General features: G+C 46.9%; 1 protein-coding gene across 2 annotated transcripts; it reads right to left on the bottom strand.

The window, feature by feature from the left end:
• Window positions 1-302: 302 nt before the first annotated feature.
• Window positions 303-25578, bottom strand: LYPD6 (LY6/PLAUR domain containing 6). Of its 2 annotated transcripts, XM_085227903.1 has the most exons (6): window positions 25291-25578; window positions 24627-24783; window positions 6567-6746; window positions 4943-5041; window positions 3319-3449; window positions 303-2716 (listed from the first exon to the last, which is right to left on the bottom strand). In XM_085227903.1, exons 3-6 carry the CDS (start codon window positions 6682-6684, stop codon window positions 2555-2557), a joined length of 510 nt encoding a protein of 169 aa, XP_085084029.1. In that variant the 5' UTR covers window positions 6685-6746; window positions 24627-24783; window positions 25291-25578; the 3' UTR covers window positions 303-2554. The 2 variants fall into 2 exon arrangements, with proteins under 2 accessions (XP_085084029.1, XP_003207811.1); XM_003207763.5 differs by lacking the exons at window positions 24627-24783; window positions 25291-25578 and adding an exon at window positions 21046-21190.
• Window positions 25579-26012: the final 434 nt, after the last annotated feature.

Raw genomic sequence — 26012 nt, 5'->3', positions numbered from 1 at the left:
AGCTTTGAGCTCCACAATACCACATTCAGTCTTTGTGTCTGAAGCTGTTTGCATCCCACTAAGCGTTGACTGCAGGAGCGCAAATAACTGCATGAGAACCAGCAGAACGCACTGGGGCTACATGAGCTGAGAGCAGAGTCCCAGAACACTCAGCTCTTAGAGAGAAAAAGAGGAGCCAGGGTCACAAATAGGGGCCCAGCAGTGGCAGGGCAGCTGCTCCAACCCCACTGTGGGAAGGAAGCAGGGACACAGGGCAGCAGGCAGCAGTTCTCTGATAGTAAACTTATCTGACACATCACCTGTATGATTAAAACATTTATTTGTGTAACTGTACATCATTTACAACAGTTAAAAAATTAGGCATTTAAAAGGCATCTCCCAGCCTCAAAATAAATACGGTGCAGCTCAGCATTATATGCCCAAAGAGACCCATGAGGAGAGAGCAGAGGCTGATTCACGTGCAGCGTCTCAGCTTCTTCTCCATGGCCCATAGCCTGTCCCCACTCTGTCACGGGTCTGAGCTGATGCAGTTCACCTTGTCTCAGCAAAGGAGCAAGGCCACTTTTTCCTCCTCTGACTGCAGGAGGAATTAGTGTAGCACACAGGGCTAGGTGAGTGAATTGGGTTAAAGTGTTTTTCTGTTAAAAGCAGGATCACACAGAATCACAGAAGGGACCTTAAGGGGTAGTGAATTTCCAGCCCCCTGCCACAGGCAGGGCCACCAACCTCCGCACTTAATCTCAGACCAGGCTGCCTAGGGTCCCATCCAACCTGCCATTGAACACCTCCAGGGATGGGGGGACAACAGCAAGCTGCATAGAATGACAGAATCACAAATTCATTAAGGTAGGAAAAGTCCTCTAAGATCACCAAACCCAACCACTCCTACCCTGCCCACTGCCTGTGTCCCTCAGTGCCACATCGCTGTGGTTCTGGAACACTCCCAGGCACAACGGTATCCCCCTCCCCTCCTCTTTCTTCCTCTTTGCAGCTGGCTCTGTGGGAGGAATGGCATTGAGAACACAGCTGGTTGGGTCCTGGGGTGGCCAGGTAGGTTGAGCTTGCATAAAGCAGCAGATTGCATCTACCCCTTAATTGTAGAAACTGTGAGCAAGTCACAGGAGAACCAAAAGGGCCTCCAAATGCGAGGCTTTGAGTGTCAGCTGCTAACCTGTCCTCAATAGTGCTGTATGAAAAGGTAGAAAGGGAAAGACAAGGTGCTCAATGCACAATTTTGACCAGGAAACACATAGGTAAATTAATTAAAAATAAAAACACCACCAAAACCCTCACATCAAGAGGTACCAAGGCATCCAGTGTGCTTTCAGACCCAAAGTGTGAGTGCTGCTCTCCATTCTCCTCCAGGAACAGCACTTCAGCAGGTAGCACAGCTCCAAAGGGCTGCACACAGCACTGGAGTGCAGCATTTTCTCCCTCTGTCCACGCTGTATGCTGTACCTCACCCCAAAAAAACATGACAGATAGTAAGCTGTAAGTTGGTAAAGCGCCTTGGAGTATGGCTGGCCACCATTAGTTCAGAAAAGAACAATTCAGGATGTTTGTAAAAACTTTTCAAAATTAAAAAACAAAATAAATAGAAAAAAGTTCTGCTAAGCTTTAAAACAAGACCACGGACTCCCTGTTTATATAGCTGAGCTTAAAAAAAAAAAAAAGAATTAGATTGGCTTTCAACAGTGACACAAAATATTATTTTATATATATATATATAAAGTGTGTGTGTGTATATATATATACGTGTATGTATATATATATATACATATATATACACACACACACATATATATATATACACACAAAAATATACATACTCTTATAATTTATATACTACAGGCTTACCCACTTGCAAAACCACTTTTTTCTTTTTTCCCCAGCAATATTAGCATTAAGAACCTTTTAAATGCTTTAGAGCCTACTCAATATACAAAAATAAATATTGCATACATGGTGCCCAACCAAACCACAGAAAGCTCTTGAGGATCCCAACCCCCCCATGCCCACTGCCCACATCCCTCAGTGCCACATCCCACAGCTCTAGGACACCCCCAAGAATGGTGACCCCTCACTCCCTGGGCAGCTGTGCCACTGCCTCGCTGCTCTTTGGGAAAGAAATGTTTCCTAATATCCAACTTATCTTTGTTGCTTATCCTGTGTGTTATTCAATGTGTTTTCCCAGACCAGGCAAGCAGGACACTGGGGTGACTGCTGTGACAAATGATCTTAACAACAAACGATGCCAACGAGGACATTCAGAATGAGTGAGTGATGGTAAAAGGAGGTGGCAGTGATTTGGTACTTCTAAATAAGAAAAATCATGGAGACAAGATAGACATTAAGAAAAGTCTAAGCCCAAAATCTGGGTACATCTTGCATGAATTTCTTCCAAAACCAGCAAAAAAAAAAAAAAAAAAAAAATGGGTTTTAGTCCTCTTTGAATCCATCTCCAGTATCACCAGTTAACAAGAAGAGTCAGTTTTCAGATACAGTTCTGAAGTGTGGGTCCTGCCTGAGCACACGTGTGGGGCCAGATCGTGGTCTATGCCATGAGCCCCAGCAGGAGACACACTGCTGTCAGCACGGCGCGACCTGACAGCCCCGGGGTGCTGCTGAGAGGGGACAGGGTGGTGAACACAGCATCACTTGCATTCCTGGGCAGCGGCAGGTTGCAGATGGTGCCTTCGCAGCAGGATGTGCAGATCTGAAAGACAGCAGGACTGAACTCGGTTACCTGGCAAATATCACTGCCACCGAGCAAAGATGGAGGGCAAATAGTACAGCATTTGGAAATCAGCATCATGGCTAGTGGTTTTTTTTTTTTTTTAGTAGGGTTTGGACTCTATGATCTCTAGAGGTCCCTTCCAACCCCTACAGTTTTGTGATCTCAACCCCTTCCAGTTGTGCAGTAATAATGCATCGCCTAGTGCAAGGAGAACATCCATTCTGAAGGGCTGCTTTTCTCCTTCCCAAAAGAGTCAGTTTATGGATCAAGTAATGATGTTTGGCTGACGGAGGACCAAAACTCAAAGAAATCAGCATCTATTCCTATGGAATTGTTGCTGGACGGACTGCAAGTTGCATGTTGGTTTTGACCCATTGCAGCAAGGCTGACCACCAGCCTTCAGGAAACATATTTATGCATAGACCCATCCCATTTTTCAGACCCAAACACTCTGCTGCCGTGGCTCTGGGGCTCTCTGCACATCTCAGGAAGGAACCACGAAATGTTCGGTGTGTACCAGCTGCCATGCTGCGGGCACAGCCCTGCCTGGCTCCATACAAAGAAGCAACCGTGGTCCTCACCTTGTACTCCTCGTGCTTCACATATGTGCATCCAGTTGACAGACAGTCCTCCAGGGGCACGCAGCGCTTGGTGACGGACACACTCTCTCCGGTAACTCTCATCATGTGTTGGCTGAAGCAGTACCTCGTGCCTAGAAGGAAAGGAAAATGTGTTCACTCGACAAAGCCAAGGCTTGTGCTGGTGTACAAGCAAGAAGAAACAAGGGAGAAACCTTGCACTTCAAAAAAAGAGAATACATCAGAATCCATTACAGTACAATGGGATGAGCTGCCATGTCCAAGCATTAAGACCTCTCTCCAGGTCGGCAGTTATCAGCCAGGTTGGCTCTGATGGTTATTACTAATTGCAAACACCGGGGCCACAACTATCTCCTTCCACAGCCAGCTGCAGGCTCCACACGCTGGTAATGCTGTCATTAACTGCATAAAATACCACCTACTGCTGTCTAAACAGGGAGTGTCCAGGAACATTGGTCTCATCCCATGCCAACCAGCCTGATCTTTTTTATTATTGTTGATGTTGAACAGATTTGAGCTCTCAAAGCAAATAAATTCTCAAGCAGATAGTGCTCCCTGACAGGCTGCAAGCACAGCTGGTTAGTCTGGAATTCACATTAATGTCTTTTTCCTTCCAAGATAAATATTTTTGTGAGGACACTCGTAATATCCTACAGGAGACCAGGACAGTGCCAGATAGCTGCAGAGCAGCAGTGCTGAGCTTATGGAAAGCACTGGAACAAGCCAGCAGCATCCCCACATGGCTCCCACCTGTGACACTACTCACGTGCTCTGCTCATGAACAGGCTCCATCAGTGGATGGGACAACCTCAATGTCTCTTAACTGAGACAGGGGAGGTTTAGGTTGGATATTAGGAGGAAGTTTTTTACCCAGAGGGTGGTGAGACACTGGAACAGGTTGCCCAAGGAGGCTGTGGATGCCCCATCCCTGCAGGCATTCAAGGCCAGGCTGGATGTGGCTCTGGGCAGCCTGGGCTGCTGGTTGGTGACCTGCACACAGCAGGGAGTTGGGACTGGATGAGCACTGTGGGCCTTTGCAACCCAGGCCATTCTGTGATTGCTGATGGCTGGTACCCAACACCCTGAGTTGTCACCATCTACAGGCTGGTGAGCATTATGAACCCAAAATAATGCAAAGATTTTGATGCCATCCGAAAAACAGCAGTTTGGGCTCCCCTGAGGAGTGTCACCAAAGCCAGAAGGGAGGGGAAGTGAACAGAGCAAGGCCCAGGTACCATATAATAGAACTATAGATTCATTAAGGTTGGAAAAGACCTCTAGGATCTCCGAGCCCCACTCCAATCCATTCCACCATGCCCACTGCCCACATCCCTCAGTGCCACATCCCCACAGCTCCAGGACACAGCTAGGGACCAAGTGAGCTGGAGGATTATGGGGAATAGATGGAAGTCCTAAACTGCAAAGGGACAGAAAAGCTTAAGGGATTATTTGTATCACTTACACATCCTTCGTGTGGCAGAGGCTCACAACCGCTGGCATTTTGGGGCGCTGGAAGCAGAGCAGCTCAGTGCTGTCCCTGCAGTTTGACCACTGAGCAGGTGTAGCAAGGAAGGGTGAAGTGGGACACTGCTGTGTGGCTGCTTACCTCTAGGACAATAGACATCCGGAGCCCAGCGGTTGCATTCGTAATTATCTGCTGCCCTTTCGCAGGTGAAACATTTAAATCCGTGAGGAAATGGCGTGGCTGGAAGGAACAAACTGTATTCAGTTAAAATGACCCGATGGATCCTCTTCTGCTGTACTTTTCAAAGGCACATGGCAACGTATTCTTTTTTTTTTTTCTTTTTTTGACATATCTTATTACAACCATAGCTGCCAGCTCCATCAGGATTAGTCCTGCTTTGTAAGAACCCTGCTACCAGCACCAAGAGGGCTCATTCATCTGCAATAAGGGCTCTGTTCAGCTGTGTTTTCCCAGGAAAATTGCCTACTACCCACTTCAGAGGGCACTAATGCAAGCAAGGAGTGCTTGTTCTCTTGGAATCAGAGCTCACATCCACTACTGTTACTTTACCAGGGTTGATAACGAAATATCAGATGGATTAAGTACTTCTGGACGCTGTCCCACCAAAAAAATAAATGGCCACTGTTGAAGGCAGGCTGATGTCCCCAAAGGAAAGAAAAATCAATCTGCTGAACCTCCAGTCATTAACAGCAGCCTCCATCCTCGTTTATCTCGCCAAACGAAGAGCACAGCTTCCTAAGTGGTCTCCTGGCAGGACTTCTGTAGCACATTCAATACGTCTTCAAGGTGCTGCCATCGTCTCAGAAGCCAAATGGTGACCGGGTCACCTTTATCTCCATGGGGCCAAGCAAGCTGAATCTCTGCAGCTTCGTGAGATACATCTTGCTCCTCACCCAGCCCTGGAAGGTGAGAGCCAGGCCCCATTTGGGTACAGGAGGTGGCCTTTGCCATGCAGGAGGGACCTGCTGCTTGTCAGCTGTCCTCCATTGCCCAGCCACTCAGGGTAAGCACCATCAAGGCACTGCGAGCATCTCCGGTGGGGCTGACACAGCACTAAAGGAACAGCCTGGGGTGGGACAACAGCACACTACTGATGATACTCATGTCTTGCCCTGGGCAGCTAGCAGGTCCTGCTTACAGGTGTAATTGTATTGGAATTTCATCTTGCCTGCACAGAATTCAGCTGAATTCTGAAAAGACAAGTTTTCTTTGGGAGCAGATGGCAGGCACAGCTCTACAAGCAATCCTGTACAATTAAATTAAAACTTGTACATGATAAAACCAACCAGCTATTAAAAGCACAGTCCATGGAAGCTCTGAAGACACATAACCCCACTACATCATTATTTCAGGCACTTCCTGTAATAATCATGGAGTGGTTTGGGTTGGAAAGGAACTTACAGCCCATCCAGCTCCAACCCCCTGCCATGGGCAGGGATATGTCCCAGCAGATGAGGCAGCCTGGGGCCCCATCCCATGAGGTTCACATGGGGCATCCTCTTAAGCCTGTCCACGTCCCTCCAAATGGCATCCCTTCCTTAATAAGTAAGTCGGGAATGATTTATACCAGAGATACACGTGGTCCTATTTCACCCACACTCACAACTATTGACATGCTTGAGCAAACTGCTTGGTCACAGAGGCCAGAAGCCCTTGAAGGAAAAAGTAGAGCAACCCCCATGCCCCTGCCCATCAATCCCCCCTGGAAGCCACGGTCTGGTTTCACCCTGCAGGCAGTGCTTACTGGAGGGGTGGAGGTAGACGATGTCCTTCACCGTGAAGTCGCGGGGCTGTGCAGCCCTCAGCCAGCCTGCCACGAGGCCCAGCAGCAGGACGTGGGCCAGCCTGGGCTGCGAGGCCATCACCCACCACGGCCGTGCTCATGCGGTGGCCCTGGGAGCACAGCAGCAGATGGAAAGCTCACCTAAGGATGGCAAAAACAAAGAAGTGAGCAGAGTACACGTTGTGGATGCAGCTCACCTCGCCAAACCCCCTGGTCCCAACTAGGCAGCGGGGACATCTTCCATGGAGACACTCGGGAGCCTTACAGACATGGGCAGCCTGCAGTAGGTGGCCCTGCTTGAGCAGGGCTTGGACCAGATGGACCCCGAGGTGCCTCCAACTCCAGCCATTCAGGGGTCACTTTAGCTCTGCTTCCCAGTCTGGATAAAAGGAGCTGCCCAAACACCCCAGCCAATAAATAGTAGGTCTGGGGAGAGCCCAAGGGATGTTTTTTGTTCTATAATGATGTAATGTTATTTAATAAATCAGTTATTCTGGAGAGGTTGTCCAATGGATATGATGCAACCTTCTGCTGCTATCCCCAAACCTTTGTTTGGCAGGGGAACTTTTGCATTTTGTTCAGCACCCACCTGCGACCAGCACTGCAATGGCAACTCGGGGCCTTTCATGCTTTGCTCTTATCTGGAAACAGCTCTTCTATTAAAACACTGTGAAATCCATAAAAATACAGAGGGAAACAGATAACGCACAGCGTGGTGCCTGAACCACTGTTATTTTAACATCACAGAGGAGGAAATGCCAGTTTCCACTGGGTTCAGTCCACAGGTGTGCATCAGCCAGGGGAAAATGAAATAATCATTAGAAACAACAGAAATAAAACAAGCCTCTCCCAGCCACATGAAAGCAAAAAGGATGAGGATGAGTTTATACTCACAGACAAATAACAAGTAATTGCTTTTTTTTCTTTTTTTCTTTTAAGGGAGACATATATGGGTCACCGTGGACGTGACTTAAAACCTGCAGCACCAATTCACCGTTACCCTCTTCCTCCCCTCCAAATTACACTATCCTGAATTGCAGTTTGGGGGATTAGTCGCATGGTATTTAGATCATACAGTCTGTTTACCAAAGGTCCGAGGCACTGACACAGAAGCCCCAGTTAACTCAATCTTTCCAGCTTCACCGGCACCTTTCCGATTACTTCTTCCTGCCCTCTGCCCTGACACGTCGCAGTGGAAATTAACCACTGAGTTCCTCAAGCAGCAGCCCAAAGGCTCCTTGTCAGGTCCCATTAGGGCAGTGACATATCGGCCTCGCCAACACCACTGCTGCAGACAACGGGAGGCTCCCACCCCACTGCCTCCCCCGGCTATGGGAGAGAGATGCTGGGGAAGGAGGCAGCTGGTGTGAGGATGGGTTTGTCTGCTTGGAATTATAGAATGTAGAAAGATATTGAGGCTATGAAGTATGTCCTGAGATAGGCAACGACGCTGTGTGGGTTCTGGAGCACCAGTCTTATGGGAAGAGGCTGAAGGAATGGGGTGGTTCAGTATGGAATGGAGGAGGCTCAGGAGAGACCTCATCCCTCCCTACAACTCCTAAAGGGGGTTGGGGGGGCAGCCTCTGCTCCCAGGTGACAATGATAGGACAAGAGGTGACGGCCTCACGTTGTGCCAGGGGAGGGTCAGGGTGGGAATGAGGAAGCATTCCTTCTCCAAAGAGCAGTCAGGCAGTGGCACAGCTGCCCAGGGAGTGGGGACTCACCATTCCTGGGGGTGTCCCAGAGCTGTGGGGATGTGGCACTGAGGGATGTGGGCAGTGGGCATGGGGGGGGAAGTGGGAGTCCTATAGATTTTCTCCAGCCTTAATGGTTCTGTGATCATCTAGTCCAACCACAGCCCATCACCACAATACCCACTAAACCACGTCTTCCTGCAACCATCCCCTCCTTGCTCTCCAGGCCCCATCTTCAAATTTCTCTTATCTTACATTTCTCTTATGTTACAGCTGTCTTATCTTTCACTTGTAAGATCCTGCTTCGCAGTGCCCTAAGGCAATATTTCTGCTGCCAGAAAAATAAAAAAGCAGAACAAGTGAAAGCTCCCTCTCCTCAGCAGGATGCATCAGCTCTGGAGTACAAAGCACAGCGTGTCAAGGCAGCAACATCTGTGAGAGACTGCAGAAAGCACACTGCATGTGGTACATGTGCATGGCCAGTGGTACCAACGTGCGCCATGCTGAGGTGATGGGCACCAGGGGTAAGCAAAGTCAAAGGAACTACAAGCAGTGCAGTGCAGCAAGATCTGATCCTGGATGCAACACAAGCAATTGCTCCTTGTGCACATTAACAATGGAAGAGTTTCCACTACCGAAACTACAACACAATGCATTAATTTGTATCTCTCTACAGCTTCACAAACTGACCCCCAATCTTCTTATCTGTGCAATGTTATCACTGTCTGAAGACAAACGTGGATGAAAATTACTGCTGCTGTCTGCCCACCAGCACAAGTCAGCGCCAGCACCTTAGGCTAAGACTGAGGGAATGGCCAAATGTGCCATGCTCCATTCGGGATGCGCACAGCTTCCATCTACAGAACCCGCAGGAGCTCTTGTCAAGGGTTCACTGGCTCTCCCCAATCCCAGCAAGCAAGAGTAATTAAACAATCAAACACAATTAGTGCTCAAATTACTCCCAGAAACGTGGTCATTCTAATCTCCTTGCTGCTAATTACAAAGCCTGGAGTTCATTGAGCTAAAAGCCCGCATCCTGGGGCAGTGCAGAGGGTACAATATGTTCCCTCCTACCCTCTTCCCTCCCATCCAACCCAATCTTTAACTAAAGATGCAAAACCGAGATATTTTCATCAGGTGACCCTCATTGCCTGTACCTTAATTGTGACCAACGGGAGGCTGAAGTTTCTGGACCTCTACAAACAGTTGTTTTAATGAGACGTTATGAAACTTCACTTATATTTGTGCATCCCCTGATGCTAGTTCAGATTCAAGGAAGAAAGCTGACTTAGCTGTGTTTTAAATGTATGTTTCAGATAATCAGTATTTGACTGAAAAAAAGCTTAAAATTCAGGCAGGTCATAATATTCATCAGAGAAATTACAATATATGGAAATTAAAATCTGTCAGACTGAGCTGAGAAGTTCCTGGTGAGACGCAATTCATTCCCATTTCCCTCCACCACTCACAACTAATTTATATTTTATCCAACGCAACATCCAAGCCTGCGACTTCGGACAATTGTGAACTGGCAGAAAGATGGACAGGAATGGTAAATCAATGTGAGATTTAACCTGCAGGTTTTTGCATGGCAGAGGGGCACCCCAAACCCAACGGATCTGTCCTAATTTGGGAATTCCGGTGGGCGACCTCACTGCTCCTGGGGCCGGTGCATGGGGCTGACCTCAATGCGTGGCACCCAGACAGCCCGGCTCCACGCGGACGGAGGGAAGGAAACCATGCATGAGCACAGAGATCCTGGGATTTTCCAGCTAATAAAGAAGCAAAAAGGAAAAAAAAAAAAACCAACCAGCGAGACCCAGCAGCCGGGCCCCTCTGGAAAGTGGGGGGCAGGGTTAGACTGGTAAATTCTCTCCTAAATAAATGCTATATTCGTTGGGGTGGCTGCGAGGGCTCCTGTCTGGGCTGCTGCCTGGCTGGACCATGCACTGGGTTCAGAAAGGCCCCAGCCCCCTAATCTGCTCCAGACGGGCAAACGGGGCGAATTTCTGTATGGCAGCGGCCATTGGGATCACACCAGCCATGTCCTTCCTGTTTACATTTCAGGTAAAAACAAAAAAAAAAAAAAGAGCGAGTGGGAGCACTGGGATAGGGGAATGGAAATTTCAGCATCTTGGCAACAAAAAAACACCCAAATAAATGAAGAGAGAAGTGAAATAGCAGCAACCAGGAGAATTTAAAATATTAAGGCATTTTCTGAAGGTTACGCCTAATGAAGCACAATAGAAACAAGAGAAGCCCAAAGACTCTTATACACCTGCAAAATGCAAGTCATGAAATTGTAAGGGGGAAACCCAAAGCCCCATGAGATAACTGTAAGGACTGATCTGCAGCCTGGACACAGAACTCCTCCCAACTCAGGTTCCCAGTTCAGGCACTGGGTGAACACATCTACAGAAGAGTATTTGGAGGAGCAGCTCACCCCTCTGGGCTCTTAGCTTACGTTTGTATTAAACGTGGAGAAGTGGGACAGTGCAGGGACCGAGCAGGATGTCGGCACAAAATCTGTGTTTTTACCAGATCAAAGGAACCATTGCTTTGCCCAAGGCCAGTCCCGGATCGACTCACAGAGCAGTTTGTTTGTGCTCCAGCAATGGAAAATTCAGGTTGCAGAAACCTGCGTGAGAGCAGCTGGGAGGGTTTGGTGGAAAACAGGTCTGAGACAAACCCATCCGTTTGGGATGGGCGGATTTCAGGTCTGGCGGCGAGAGGAGACGGTTACACGGAGTAATTGGGGAGAGAGCAAAGCAGCAAGCACCAGGACCTGCTGATCAACGGAGTGAGTTCTGCCCAATTAACAGAGCGTGCTCGGGCAGAATTAAAAAAACAGCTTAGTGACATCCCGAAATCTAATCGGGAAAAAAGAGCATCTTCAAAGGAAAGATGCTTATTTTTAACTCTCTCCTGCAGGGTTGGGTGCACCGGTCTTGCACCAACAATAAGAAACCTCTCTTGCTCTCCGAGGACACACAGATTGGCGCAGTATTAACAGCACAGGAGACGTTACCGTTAAAGAGCGAGCCGCAATGTCTGCCTTCGTGCAGCAAACTGTGCCTTAATAAAACCATACATCAATCTGCACCATTGTGTCCTCTCTCTGCTCCTGCCTCCGCCCTCAGATCTTCAGAGCCAGTTGTGACAGTTCTTCTCGTACATCACCTCGCACATTTGACATGCTAGATTAGGCACCAAACCGCGGGCTGCCCAGCATCCACCCAGCGCCGGGATGGAGGGCTGAGAGATCCACCCTGAAAACCCGCTGTTGGGGGATGAAGGCATTTTTTCTTTTCGTTACGAACTCACTCAGAGCTCAAGCTTTCCCCCCACGGAAAGGCTTTTTCACCAAAACCAGCGCAAGAAACGCCAGCCCGTTTCTACTTTTCACAATGGGCGAGGTATGAATGAAGGCGCTGGCTTTGCCCATCCGTGCGGCTGTGCCGTATCCTTCTGCAAAACAACCCAGCGTAGTTCTGCAGCAGCTAACGACCAGCACGCAGCAGAGCTCTGGGCCACACAGTTCACCCAGAGTTCACGCCACTCTTTGGCTCCTGACCCACAAGTGGGTTTTGGCACAGCACAAACACAGACCGGGCACCCAACGCTTTTGCTCGTTCCCAAAGCGTGTCCAAAACTGGGCTGCAGAGGAGGAGGTGCTGACAAGTGCAGTCAGCCCTCAAGGCAACTGGAAATAATTGGAAGCGGGCTATTTCCAGCCCTATGCTGCAAGCATCCACATAAAGTTTAGTACACAACAAGCTGGGCCTCATTCAATTGTCCTTTAGAATAAACTTCCCATGCTCATTTTTCTCTCGAGAGAAAAAGCTCATCCCCACTGAGCCAAGCTAGAGGTGGCATCCAAAGCCCAATTGGTGCACCCAAATAAATACAACCTTCCTCTCACCCTGTTTTGTTATTAGCACTGTTACCCCATTGCTCTACAGAGACCATAACAGACGTTGTAGGAAATCTTCCCTTGCACAAATTTCCTTAATTAGTCGCATTAAAAAAAAAAAAAAATCAAATTTAAACAAATTTCCTAATTCCTATCAACATGGAACTGGAATTGAAATGCTTTTCTTATAAAGGTTTTCAAAAAGTTATTCCATTGTAATCCCTAGATATTCATGCATGGTTTTTTTGCATAAATACTAGAAACATTAGTTATCATTAAAATCATGATAAAGAAACTCAAATTAGAGGTGACCAATTAGCGTTCTTTAAACTGTCTGTCCCGTGCACGGAGTAAACAAACTCTACCATTTAGCATCATTAATTCATTATGGTTTTCAATAGCTTACTCAGCAGAACCCAAAACAAACAACCTTCCTTTGCTCCGTAAAAGTTTGCAATTATTTGAATTCAATTAATTATTTAGTGCCTGTCCCTCTGGAAAAAAAAAATAATAATTTAATTCCTTTACTTTTCTGACTTGTGGGCCAAAAACCCATCAACCTGAAAGTCGTGGGTTATGTATTACATCAAATCTTGGTTAGCTTCAAGTCCAAACAGTGGATAGGAAAGGTGAATGCTCTGAAACTACAATGCCTTGCTGGCTGATGCTTTACCAAAATAACAAAGTTACATTCATGTTGGTCTTTGTGCCTCATGACAAAAGTAATGCATACATAATAAAGCAACCTTAAAGCAAAAGAAGGGCAGGATGACCACTGGAGGTCGTAGATGAAGGCTGTGCCAGTGCCCATGTCATTTAGTTGACATACTTCAGTGTCATCGGACCACCAGATGCCAATTATTACCTAGGATGCTAAATAACATGCCTGGTATCAATAACTGGTAGCTAAGATAGACCTCCTCCATTAATCCTCCCACAGAGCCCACTGCTCTGAAGGCTCCCCTGCTCCTTTGTCTGTCTCTTCATCAGCTTTGCCTTTCGCCAGATCCAAATGCCTCATCATCCTGGCATTAGAAAGCTGGGTTTCCCAAGGTACTCATGGCGTACCATCGGTAATTCCAGTGTCTGCCAACACAGAGATGTTATCTGCAGCAGAGCTGAAGAACGCCTCAAAATCGTGCTCCAACTCATCTGCCTTCAACGCTCACCTACAGGAGGCACGAAAGCAGAGGTGTTCTCAAAGCGTGCCTCCCTGATTCAACCAGCCGCTCAGTTTTCACACATGAATCATCTGGGCCACGATATACAGCTTTCATTATGTCACAGCTGACATTTTCACTGCTGGAACACCGTGATTTACTGGTTCTCATTAGTCCCAATCCTCACTCTCAGTCTTATCCTCAACTTGCTGGGGGAATACTTGTCTGATCAGTGAAATGTTGGTCTGACGTGAAGATGCACTGCTCTTCATCTCCAATTTTAGAGAAATTAGACTTTTCCTGACAACCACTACCAACGCTGACAGTAAGCACGTACCTCCCTAAATACCAAGCCTGCAAGGACATCTCCTCCAGCCTTGAGAAGAAACAGGCTTCTCACAAACCCAATCCCACCACTATTGCCACAACACAGCTGCATTTTTACCAAACAAATACAGAGGAATATCTAACACCAAAAAAAAAAAAACCCATTAATATATATATGCGTATATATATATTATATATATATATATATATATATATATATATATATATGTATATGTATATATATCTGAACTAAGACTTCATACAAGACCCAGAACAAAGCCAATATCAGCATTAGGCAATGGGACCGATACTACCAGAGGGACTGATTTTTCCAAAAAGGCACTATTTGTTGAAATGGGCTTTTAAAAGTCATCTAAAAGGCTCCCAAGTCCAGAGCACATGACCTCACATTTTAACCTCTCTCCACTTTCTACATTAAACACATTTACAGTTGCAGGGCTCCACGACGTTTCCCAACAGCCTGCCAAAAAGCAGCTGACCATACCCACAGGGCTGCTGCCTGGCTCCAGCTATTGCACCTTCTCTCATCATTCTGTTGGCATCCAGGCAACTCCTCCAAATTCCTTATCTGCAGATCATACTGAGATAAAACTCAGAACAGAAAACAAACGTCTCGGAGCAGCGAGGAAAGCTCAGTGGCTAACAGAGGTCTTGTGCTGCTCCTTCTTGGAGATACCATGGCCTAAACCAGCCATCAGGCATCACTCAATGGATAAAAGTTTACTCCCTAAAATCAGTGGAGAAGCTAACAAGATGGACTGAAAATTCAGAAATCTTACAGGAGCTAAGGATGCATTGGAACGTTGCATTTGATAAGGGGAATTCCACATTGCGTTCTGTAGCACTGATTAATTTCTCTTTTACATGGTATTGGAACAGCTTGAAAAAAAATCAAATCAGGTCAAAGTGCTTGTAGAGAATTAAGGCCTCTCCAAGAATATTATATATCAAATGCAAATTGCAACATCTAAGACCATCACCACCATGCTCACCAACAGCCATACATTCCAGCACTGAAACACTGACTTAATTTCTGTGATGTCTGGGTTTGTCAGGAGTCACTGGCTGTAAAACCACCTACAAGTCTGTGGTGGGTTCTAATGGGAAACAGAGCAGAAGGAACTTCTGTTTTCCTTTAGGTAAAACATACATTTGCTGTTAACATCTCAAACTACCAATGCAAGAAAGACGACCAGAATAATTGAGAATGTGTTACAAAACAAGTCAATATTATAAATAGATAATAAGTTTATCTGATGAGACACAGAAGCCTGATGGCATCTTCTGTTTTCTCATCCAGTTTTCAAAGAGTCATCCCTCCACCCCTGTCCCCATTCCTGTTTTTTCCTTCCTTCTCTCCCATTAAAACCAATTTGTTACCCATGACTCGCTCACAGATAGTTCCCCTTTGCAATAATTATTCTCCCTACAGTACCAGCAGTAGACTCACAGCCCTCTATGTGCTTACCTACCTTCATACAGCCATAGAATATTTTAAGTTGGAAAGGACCCATAAAGATCATTCTGCTAAGTAAGGCTGAGAGTCATGGGCTACATTATAGTAAATAATAATAATAATAGTAAATAATGCTTATCCTGAGATAGAAATACAGCAAACAGCATCCCCCACATATTTCTGTACTTTCAATAAATGTTCAGCACTATTCAGTGGAAGTCTGGCAGGTTTGATTCTATATTTGTTTGAGTTGGAAGGGACCCTTAAAGGCCATCTGGTCCCACTGCCTGCAGTGCACAGGGACACCCACAGCTCCACCATGTGCTCAGAGCCCATCCAACCTGGGTGAGATGGGTGTCTGCAGGGATGGGGCATCTTCACCCTTCCAGGCACCCTTTGCCTCACTGCCCTTGTGATAAAAACCTTCTTCCTTATATCCAGTCTGAATCTCCCCCTCTTTTAGTTTGTAACCATTTTCCCTTGCACTCTCATAATGGATCCTGATGAAGATTCTGTCCCCTTCCTTCTCACAGTCCCCTTTGTAGGTACTTGAAGGATAAAGCCTCCGTAACTCCAAAAACACGTGGAGCTTGAAGTTTCCACAAGCAGACTCTTCCCTGGCCCCATTCTCTGTTGTTCTTGGGTTCACTGGATGGCATTCAGTTCAGCCCCACGACCAGCCCTGCTCTGCAAAACGCCCCACTCAGGGCTGCCTCCCTCCAGCAACCCCCACCACAACACAGTGCTGCTGAAAATGTACCTTTCTGCAGAAGGGCAGGTAATTGAAGAGATCTGGGTCTGCTGAGATGCACAGGATAAGGCGTGCAGTAACCAAGGCTCCCAGAGCAGGGCAACAGGATCCCTCCCAGAGCCTCATAAAGTTATACAGCAGAGTGAGAGGCACAGGAATTAATTAGAAAGCGGGTTTCCGTGTCTGATCGTGTGTCTGCTCTTTGTTTACAAGGAGGACGGGCACTGGACTGACTCCTCTGAAACAGGATGGCCCCCCCACTGCCCCGCTTACACTCTGATGGAAAAAGAATTGCACTGATGAAGATAAGGATGTCATAGAAATGACAGAAAAAAAATTGCTAGATAGCAGGTTGTGGAGCCTGCTCTGCAATTTGTGCCCTGTGGGTCTCTGAAGCCTTCCATACTTTTCTCCCTGGGCAATATAACCAAGAGAAAAGCAAAAAATGTGTTACTCTTCCACAGAGGATCTGTTTCTCCCAGACTCACCCACTACGTGAATTCTAAAAAACCCTAAGAATTAAATAATAATTTAAAAAATCAGCTTCGTACCAGAAACTAAGCAGCTACAGCTCTAAGCTCAGTTTCCATAGGGTTGGGGTTAGGCCTGGTGATCCTCCAGGTCTTCTCCAGCCCTAACGGTTCTATGAAACTCTACTGTAAGTGGGTTCCTCCTTGGGGCTGAGGCTGTGAGCCCTCCTTCAGGCAGAGCGTGGGACCCAGCTCGTCCCCAAGTGTCAGGAAATTGCCTTTTTTTTCTTCAAACAGAAGAGATTAAAAACATGACAAGCAGCCACCCTCTGTTATGATGGAACTGCGTGGATATTCCAGCATTTGATTTATTATCAGAGGTTTTGGCCGCTGCGAAGCTCCGAGCCATGCTGCTGTGCCAGATATATGATGTCACATCACTCCATTCCTGACTCCCTGCCAGTTTGAGCAGTGATGTTAAATGAAGCCAAAATGAGCTTCCTGTGCTGCACTCGAAACAAAAGAGCATTTTTACAACATCGCCCTCAGGGCTGATAGAAATATATACATCCAGCTCAAGACAGAGTCACCATCTTATCGTATTATCGGCTTCAGAACAGAAATACAATGTGGGATATGACATAATGTGACTATATTTAAGCCAGCACAGACAGACAAAGAGAGGTTTTCCAAACAGGGCAGGCAACAACCACGTTTCCACGCTGGGAGCACATGACGTGGGCAAGGAGATGTAACCTCAGCCCCATTTGGAGACTGAAGAGCTATTATGGGCCTTGAATTACAAGAAGTCATCCAGACCTCGATGTAACACCACTGCCATCCAGACTTCAGCACTATGGGCACCCAGGGAGTTTAACCACATTAAAGAGTACAATTGTTAGCCAGATCTGGAGGCAATCTGCAAAGTAGGTGTTGCAGTTCTGCCCAACCCAGGCCATGGCTTCTTAACTCTAAAAGTATTTGCTGTGCCCAAATGCACTCTGTTGGCACCTCTCTGAGCAGCAGCCATGGAGGATGTGAACCCTGAAGGAACAGGCTTGGTAGGTTTATTTTTTGCAGTCTGGGCTGGGCTCAGCAGCAGAGCATTTTTGCTTCAAAACGTGGCCAAAGATAGAGTGATGGTGATGCTTTCTTTAAGGAATCCCACTATTTAATTTGAAGTGTCAGAGGATAAAGAAACATCAGTGCTGTACCATATATCCAAGTCTCACATCTTGCATGGCTTGCTTATGGGACATGATTTTTCTGGTATTGCAGAAGCAGCACAAGGCAGTGCTGCATGCACAACCACGCACGATGTCAACACACTCAGTAAGGCAGACTCAAACCCCAGGGGATGGAGCAACCAAGGACTGACTGAAAAGACACCTGGACCTCACTGAAGGCCCATGGAGGTACCACAGCCTACTGGAGACTGTGGCTACATCAGTCCTGAATGATGAGCACATTTTAATTGACACATTGTGAGATACTGTGCCTCAAAAAAAAAAAAAACAAAAAAACAGAGTGAACAGACACAAACCATGCTTCGGATCTGAAAAGAGCAAGCAGATACTAAACATCTTGAAATGCTGGAGAATAATGGAAGAAATCCAACACATGGATGGTGATCAGACAGATCTGGTGGCTCAGACCTCTAACTGGTGGCCCTGCCCCGCCAGATGCTGCTGACAGCTGCTGAAAGCACATGCAATCATTTCAAGACAAATCACCTTGAAAGTAATCCTCCCTCAAGAGAGCTTATGATATCCAACAAATGTAAACCGTTTTCAGACATCCATGGAAAGAAGAGGATTGTAAAGGTCTCAGGAAAGCAATTACGTGGTGAGAACACTGATCAGAGAGAAAAGCTCTGTCTTTAGACAAAGGCTGGCACCAACGAATGCAATTATCAAGCACTGTATACCAAACAGGACAAGAAGTGGCTTCCATTCTGATGGAATTCTCTGTTCCTGAAGATTCTGTGTGCCACCTGGCTGGCAGGTATGGCCCAAGTGTCAGAAATGTGAGCTTCTGTAGCCAAACCCATCAAAATAACATCAAACCAGAAACACCAGACTGTATCTAGAGACATAATGTACATCCTTTTCCTAGCAACTGAAGCTGTCTGAGAATTTGTGAAATGCATTTCCTGCTTTCAAACAAACTACACTGAGCTGAAATGGAAAAACATGCTACAGACACCAACTCTGCTGAACAAATCTGAATTTGTTGGGTAACAGCAAGAGCTCAGCTCCTCACTTGGCTCCCTGACTAGGTCAGTGTGTTGTGTTGGTGTCCCCAGACCTGGGCAGCTTCCCACAGCTCTGTACAAGAGATGGAGAAATGTTTTTGCATAAAGACATTTATCCATTCGCAATAGCAATGCAGAAAGGTTGCTGCAAGACTTCAGAACTTCTTCTCATAACACATTCTCTTGGTGGACATCTGAGATGAGCCCACTAAACACACAACAGTCCCAAGTCAGAAGTGCTAGTTATTACCTTGGTCCTAGTTTCTGGAACCTCAATATAATTTTCATTCGCTGGCATCACCAGCAGAGCTTTTCATAGCCATTCTGACCACCAAGCCAAGCAAGCATCCTCACAGCACAAGAATTGAAAGAAAAAACCTGACAGAGCACACACCTTGCATGGCAAGCAATTTGGTGCATGGTCCAAAGCACCAAGACCTGTCCTAATCACCTCGAGCTCATTAATTTACAAAGCTTTGGCCCAACTCTAGCAGCTGGCAGATGATCAAGCTTTTAGTTGATGCGATCCAAAGTAATCCACTAAAAGGCATTTAAAAGCTAGCTAGAAAATAAGTATTTTTGTATATCATTAGAAGTACTAAAAACTTTTAATGGCACCAGACTGTCAAGGTGAGGGAAACAAGTTTGTTACTTGATTTTTTTGTTCATGTGAAATCTTCATCCGTGTGGATTTCCACCCCAAGCACCACCAGCAGTCAATGCACTGAGTCTTCCAAGGCTCACCCAGCATCTCTGAGCCCTTGTGCTGGAGAAAGGCAAACACAACCTGATGCCAATTGCCTTGCTGCTTCTCTTCCTTCTTTTCGTCATGTCCTCAAGCAAAGCTTCCTGAGGAAAGGAGGCTTTTGCCCTTTCACCAGGGTTTCCTCTCCCTTTCCCACCAAAAGCAGCCCTCTTCAGCTCCAAAGAGCCACAGGTTGGCTGTCCTTGCTGCCTAACACCAAGCGAAGCACAGCATTGCTCCCAGCTGAAGTGTTTCAGAGTGTATGAACTTCCCTCTTTTTAAAATGGGTAAAGATCTGTTGGTTCAATGACCTGAAGGTCAGCCAATTAAGTAGTACCACCAAAAATCAATTAGGGGTGTACACAGAGATAGCTTTATAAAACCTCATTCGACCTGGGGAAAAGTAAGATTAATAAAATGACAGCAAGAATTTTTAGAACATTTTAAAGACACACACCTCTGTACCACATCAGCTGGCTAAGAGCTACGTTGTTTGGAACAAACAAGCTATAACTGTTGTTGAAAACTTCTAGGTTTGCATAGCAAGCTTGCCCAAGGCTATTAAACAACTTCCAAGGCTTTTCAGTCCTTGAAAGCCAAATGAAAAGCCGGGACCAGGCTCTGAGCAACCTGATCTAGCTGTGCATGTCCCTGTTCATTGCAGGGCAGTCAGACTAGATGACCTGTAAAAGTCCCTTCCAACTCCAAGGATTCTATGTAACTCACATATGTGCGCTCGCCATCCAGCTGAGGAAGTAAGAGGAGGAGGACGAGGGCACTCGGTCATCTCCCAGGTATGGGGATCAGAGGGGTTCTCACCTCCCAGAAAATGCTTCCTGCAGGTGACTCCCTCGGATGCTCCTTCTCTGAAATTCCTGCTCCCACTCGGACCAGCAGCCCTGCAGGGTGAGCCCGGATCCCCGTGTTCTGGCACCACGCTCACCTCACTGCAGGAACGGCCCAGCGACCTGGGAGCACGAGGGCACCTGGAGAGATTCTCTGCTTCTATCTGCAGGCTGCCAGCTGCCTCCTCCACGGCTGAGCCCCAGATGTTTGTCTGGGAAGAGCACTCTAAGACCAGTGGGGATTTCCACCAAATCCAGCCCCCTGCGCCGTGGGCTTTAGGCTCTATTAACATAAGAATCTATTAACACAGGAATCCCAGGGAAAGAACATTCTTTGGGTGAATATTAAGGCCAGAGAAGTTCGAGAATGCTTCTCACATTTTTTTCTCATCAGTCTCCACAAAAACAAAGCACTGGATAGGTGTGGTATAAATAAAGTATGTAAAATAACTTAAATTCCTTTAAATATGCTCTAGCATTAGATAGAATGTTGGAGGCCCCGCCTGCAGCAGAGAGGTTGGAGCTTGATATTCCTGAGGTCCCTTCCAACCCAAGCCGTTCTATGATTCTATGAAATATTTCGGTGCATAAAACACCACAATAACAGTATTGCTCGAACTGGACATGAAAACCCAGCAGTGCTCACACCGCAACCGTGCACAGCTCCAGCCTAAATCAAAGCTGCCCAGCCAATATCCTGCCTAAAGGCAGCAAAGCAGATCAGTTCAGAGCGAGCACTGCTGCGACGCAGGGAAGTCTTCCAGCACAAACCCAAAGATGGTGTGTTTCACCCTGAGCACTCACCAGCACAGCTCAGCCATCGCAGGAGCAGGCAGTTTCCACTTGTTGCATCCAGAACAAAGCCCACGCAATGCCGGTCAGAAAGGCTCCAGATAGTCAGGGTCACCCAAACTGAGCTGCTGCTCCTTGCAACCCAACTGTTGGGAGCCAAGGAAGCTGTGCGACTGCAGCAGCAGATGTGCACACCCACATCTTAAGATGCTGAATTTCTACAAAGAACTTCCATTATTTTAGAGACAATGGATATTGTTTCCAGTCGCATCGGGGCTATTTACAGGCTCTCCACACAGTTGCCCAAATTAGCTCAAAAAGAACACAAATGCCATTGTTCAAAAGCAGTATCTGATGAGTAACCCAGCTGAATCTACATTGTTTGCTTCAAAAATCACGATGCTGATATGAAGCCATAAGGAGATGAAGACATGCACGGGAAAGCTTGGATCTGGCAAGCACTAAGATATGCAGCAATTCTCATTTTGGGTTGATTTCCCTCCTCCTTCCACCAAGTGTATTTCCAGACGGCCGCACGGAACACCCTCACAGCTCCCGGAGCATCGCTGCACACACGTTTTGCACACAGAACACACACCCTGCAGCCCTACAGCCCACGTAGCTCTGAGATGAGCTCTGCAGGCATCTTCCTGCAGCAGCCCAACAGAAAGGCATTGGCTCCAGCAGCCACGCAAGCACCGTTTCCTACTGACTAATGAGGAGGAAAGAAAATCAAACACTGGCACAGCGGCACTTAGGGTAAGTTCCTTCAGTAAATCAGAGGCTAATGATCAAACTCAGGCATGCAAGTTTAGTTTATAGGAATTTTTATAATGTCCTTGGGCACTCGGTGGCCATACCTAATAAGCTCCCACTTAGGCAAGCTCACATGCGTGCAGCCTTCAGCATTCCTAGATGTAAAACACCAGCAAAACAGCAGGGTCAGATCCCCTCCAGTCTTCCAAAATCAAGTTCCTCGCTGCACTATAAACCCATTTCTAAGTCCCAATAATTTGGTTCATTAAACTGTTGCACAGCAAATCCCTTACAACGGAAACGTCTGTCAATGCAAACCCAAGTAATTCTGTAAACTGCTTGACTCCAAAACATTTACTCTCTGGTTTTGCCAGCCAAATACCTTCGCTGTATGCAGAGCCAGCCGACAGGCAGGCAGCCACCCATGTGCCATCGTTTGTCTGCGCAACAGCTAACGAGTTGGAAGTTGGGACACACAGAGGCGGTGGGTTGGCTGATATAAAGGAACCGCTGACAGAGTTTGATGACAGAAATTTATGTAGTTCTGCTAAAGAAGGGCTGTTGTACAGGAAAGAAACAACGGGCCAAATAAACTCCCCAGAATCTAAATACAATCGATTATATTCAGGTACACATTGGCACATAAAGAAGGAAGAGAAGACAGTGACATTTTTACTTATCTTTAAATCTATTCCTCCCATCTCTTCCTTTTACATCCAGCACAAACCCTCTGCAGGATATAAAGAGCAGACACTGAGGTGAGCCCCCACCCCAAAATGCACAACACGTACTGCCTGCATCCCAGGTACACCCTAGTATTTAACTTCCAGGAGGAGCTCTCCATGGAAAACACAGCTTACTGCTGGAGCATATGGCGGCCGAGGGATCAGAGCCACACTGTCCCGTGAGTAGGTCACCCCACACAACAAAGAGCATGGAGAATTCAATGGAAGAGAAATAGGCATATACAGAAAAATGGGTTCAATGTGGCTCTTCTAACATTCAGCAAAAAGGTGAAGAATATTCAGCTTTTTTTTTTTTAAGGCTTTTCAACAAGTGGGCACTCTTGTTGTTCAAACTAACTTGTCCTCCCAAAGAAACCGTGGTATCCAGAATAAAGAAAATCATGAAATAAACATGGAATAGATCTGTGCTCACGCATTCTTCTCTAATTATATCCCAAGAAGGGATTGTCTAATGAAGAAATCTATCTGTAGTGCCAAGAGAAGTAGCAGCAATTCTACCATACCACCTACTTTGCACTCTTCTCACTCAGTAAATGACTTCTTACAAAAGGAAGATGCCTATCAGCAATCAAGATACGCAGCATTTTACCCAGCCACCCTAGAATTAAAATAAGCATTTGGTTTCAAGGAAAATGAGCTCATTTTAACTAACGAGGTCTCGCTGAGTTTTAGCGGGCTCGGCATCGCCGCACCACGAGCTGTCTGCCTCCTCCAACACATCGACCCATCCTCTGCCGTGGGGCCAGGAAAGGGCTGGGGGTGGCATTACAGCTTACTGCCATCGGGTCTGCACAACAAACATCTTCAGGAAAATACAGCAACTGAATCAGTGCTGTAAGCACTGACCAACCTGGGGTCAAACAGTGGGAATCCTGGGCCAACTTGGGTTTGCACTGGATAACCCCAATCCTACTCATGTAAAACAGAAAACAAACAAAAGAATCTATTTCTGAACTACGCTGTAACTTCTGCTTTTTACACCAGAGAGTCCAGGGAAATTGGGCTCCAGATCAAACACCTGAATGCCAGATAATTAAACGAGCGGATCACTGACGCATAAATAAAGTTTTAGATTCGCAGCAAACAAGTATCCTTCTGTAATCCAACCAGGTCAACTTTTCAGACTTTTTATTATGTCAGCACTGGCCTAAAAACCCAATGGAAACTGGAGGGGTTGGGTTCCCTGCCTGCCAGTGGGGTCAGACCTGGGGAGCATCGCAGTGCGATCTGCATGGCTATGTTTGTGCTAAGGGGGATTTCTGCAGCAGTAACGCAGAAACCCCACGAGTCCCACTCACACCAAGACCTCCATTGTTTGGACCTCTGTTCCAGCCATGGAAATTCAGTCTGTGACAGCCATCCAACCCATGGACAGAAATGAGTAACCACAGCCCCCAGCACTGCCAGGGCAGCAAGTGCTGCCCTGTCAGCAGACATGCACCCAATCACGCCTCGCATTAAACACAGCAGATACCTGTTTAGGTAGTGCCATGATTTGTGCCAGTTTTCATGCCTACCCACATCCATCAAGATATAAAAGAAGTCAGGTGGCTGTAAGACAGAGCTACATAGTGAGCCTCTTATGTTGGTAAGCGATGTGGTTTAGTGCTTCCCACTCCACTCGCCACAAAACATAACCATCACTAATAAACAGTCAACACAGCCTCCAACTGAAGCATTTTTTGGCAGAAAAGAGGGCATAGGCTGGCTACAACTGTAAACTTCTTTTTCATAAGAAATGTATTTTTTTCCATAGTGATAGGTGTCTGTTTGTAGGTTTTTTCGATAATACTGCTGAGCGGAAGCTCTTTTACAACGCATTTCTCCTTTGCAGAGTTCTGTACAATTACTGCATTTGCTTTTACTTTGAAATCAGTTTGTGAAGAACCACATTTTCATGGACACTCGGGAATCACACTCACCCTTTGTCACCCAGCCAAATCCAAATGAGCCGTGCAGAGCAGCACGAGCCGGGCACGGAATGCACACTACTGTAACTACCTGCTCATCCAACCGGCACAAAACATTCACTGTTCCACTATAATGCAAAATAAGGAAAAGCAGATATCACACACAACACAGGAGCAGTACCTCTGCGCCATGCCTTGTGCTTCAGGGGGCTCCTGTTGTGCTCTCAGCATAGTGGGGACCTGGCAGCATCCTCATCCTCCTCCTGCTTGCTCTGCTGCTGATCCTGGGTTTGGAGTTCAGCCTCCTCCGTCCCGTGCTGCCGCCGGCTCTGCCCTGGCTGGGGAGGGAAGCAGGGATCTCAGTAGGGCTCAGCCCGTGCTGAGCTCGGGGTTTCTTTTATGCTTTGTTATGAATGAGATGCTAAGTTAGTTCGGGCGCATTTATATACATATGCATGGTATGTATATATATGCACATCTATTGCCTGATTTAGTGGGTGGCAACCCTGCCCGTGGCAGGGGGCTGGAAACGGGTGATCTTTAAGGTCCCTTCCAACTCAAAAATTCTATGCCTCCATGATCTTTAAAGTCCCTTCCAGTCCAACCATTCTATGACTCTGTGACATATAACCCGACTGATTATTATTTTAACATTCTACTCTCTCACACAAGTCTTCCCCGTCCTAGGAAGGAAACCTACGTATGGCAAAGTGTAAATTCAAAGCAAGTTCCACTGGAAGCAGAAACCCAGCGTAGACAGGCGATACCCTGAGCACGCACAGGTTGCTATATGGGGTGAGGGGGGGTCCCAGTAGGCAAAGGGGAGCAGGGCCCATCGTACTCACCTCAGCAGCTCCAGTGCTGGTGCCGCCGCTCCGGAGGGACGACAGCAAATGCTTTGCTCTGGAGGGAGTGTCCTCCCCAGGGTGAATCAGGCTGCCTTATCCCGGCATAATGTTACAGAACGCTCTGCTCCTGCAGAATTCCGAACGCCAGGCTGCGGGGTTTCATCTCTTGCCAGTTTCAAGTGGGTTTTGTTATCATGCAAAGAATGTAATTACGTACGGCTTGCTGTATTCAGGACTGTTTCCCAACAGACTGGGCATAAATATCGACACACATGTAGAGGAGCATGACATCACGCTGTAGTGCAGCTAAGTGGCTTTTAGATGACAAGCAGTGCCCCGTCCTCAACAAAGCAAAGATTAGATAAAGTATTGGACAGGAGCCACGGCTGCCGACTGCCTGTACCAGCATAGAGTTTAACAGCACCATTTATTTCAGAACGTTAATTAGTCATGCAGAAAGCATTCAAAACAGACAGCAGACTCTTCCCCCCCGAAGCGCCGGCGCTAAGTTAGGCACGGAGGAGCAGCACAGCCCGTCCCCATCCCCAGCCCTGCACACACCGGTATTTCCTGCTCCCATTTCCTCCCTGCATGTCATGGGAACACAACCTGCTGAGTGCACGCTCCCGAGCAGCCCATGGACCAGGCCAAGGGTGTTTCTGTCCTCTGTGTTTCCAGCACCACCACGCGTACGCTCCTTTCTGGGATTCCATTTCCCC

Source organism: Meleagris gallopavo, chromosome 7 (assembly GCF_905368555.1).
Source record: "Meleagris gallopavo chromosome 7, MGAL_WU_HG_1.1, whole genome shotgun sequence".
NCBI classification, from domain to species: Eukaryota; Metazoa; Chordata; class Aves; order Galliformes; family Phasianidae; genus Meleagris; species Meleagris gallopavo.
The sequence above is the reverse complement of the archived record's forward strand: the minus strand, read 5'-3'. Positions and strand labels throughout refer to the sequence as shown.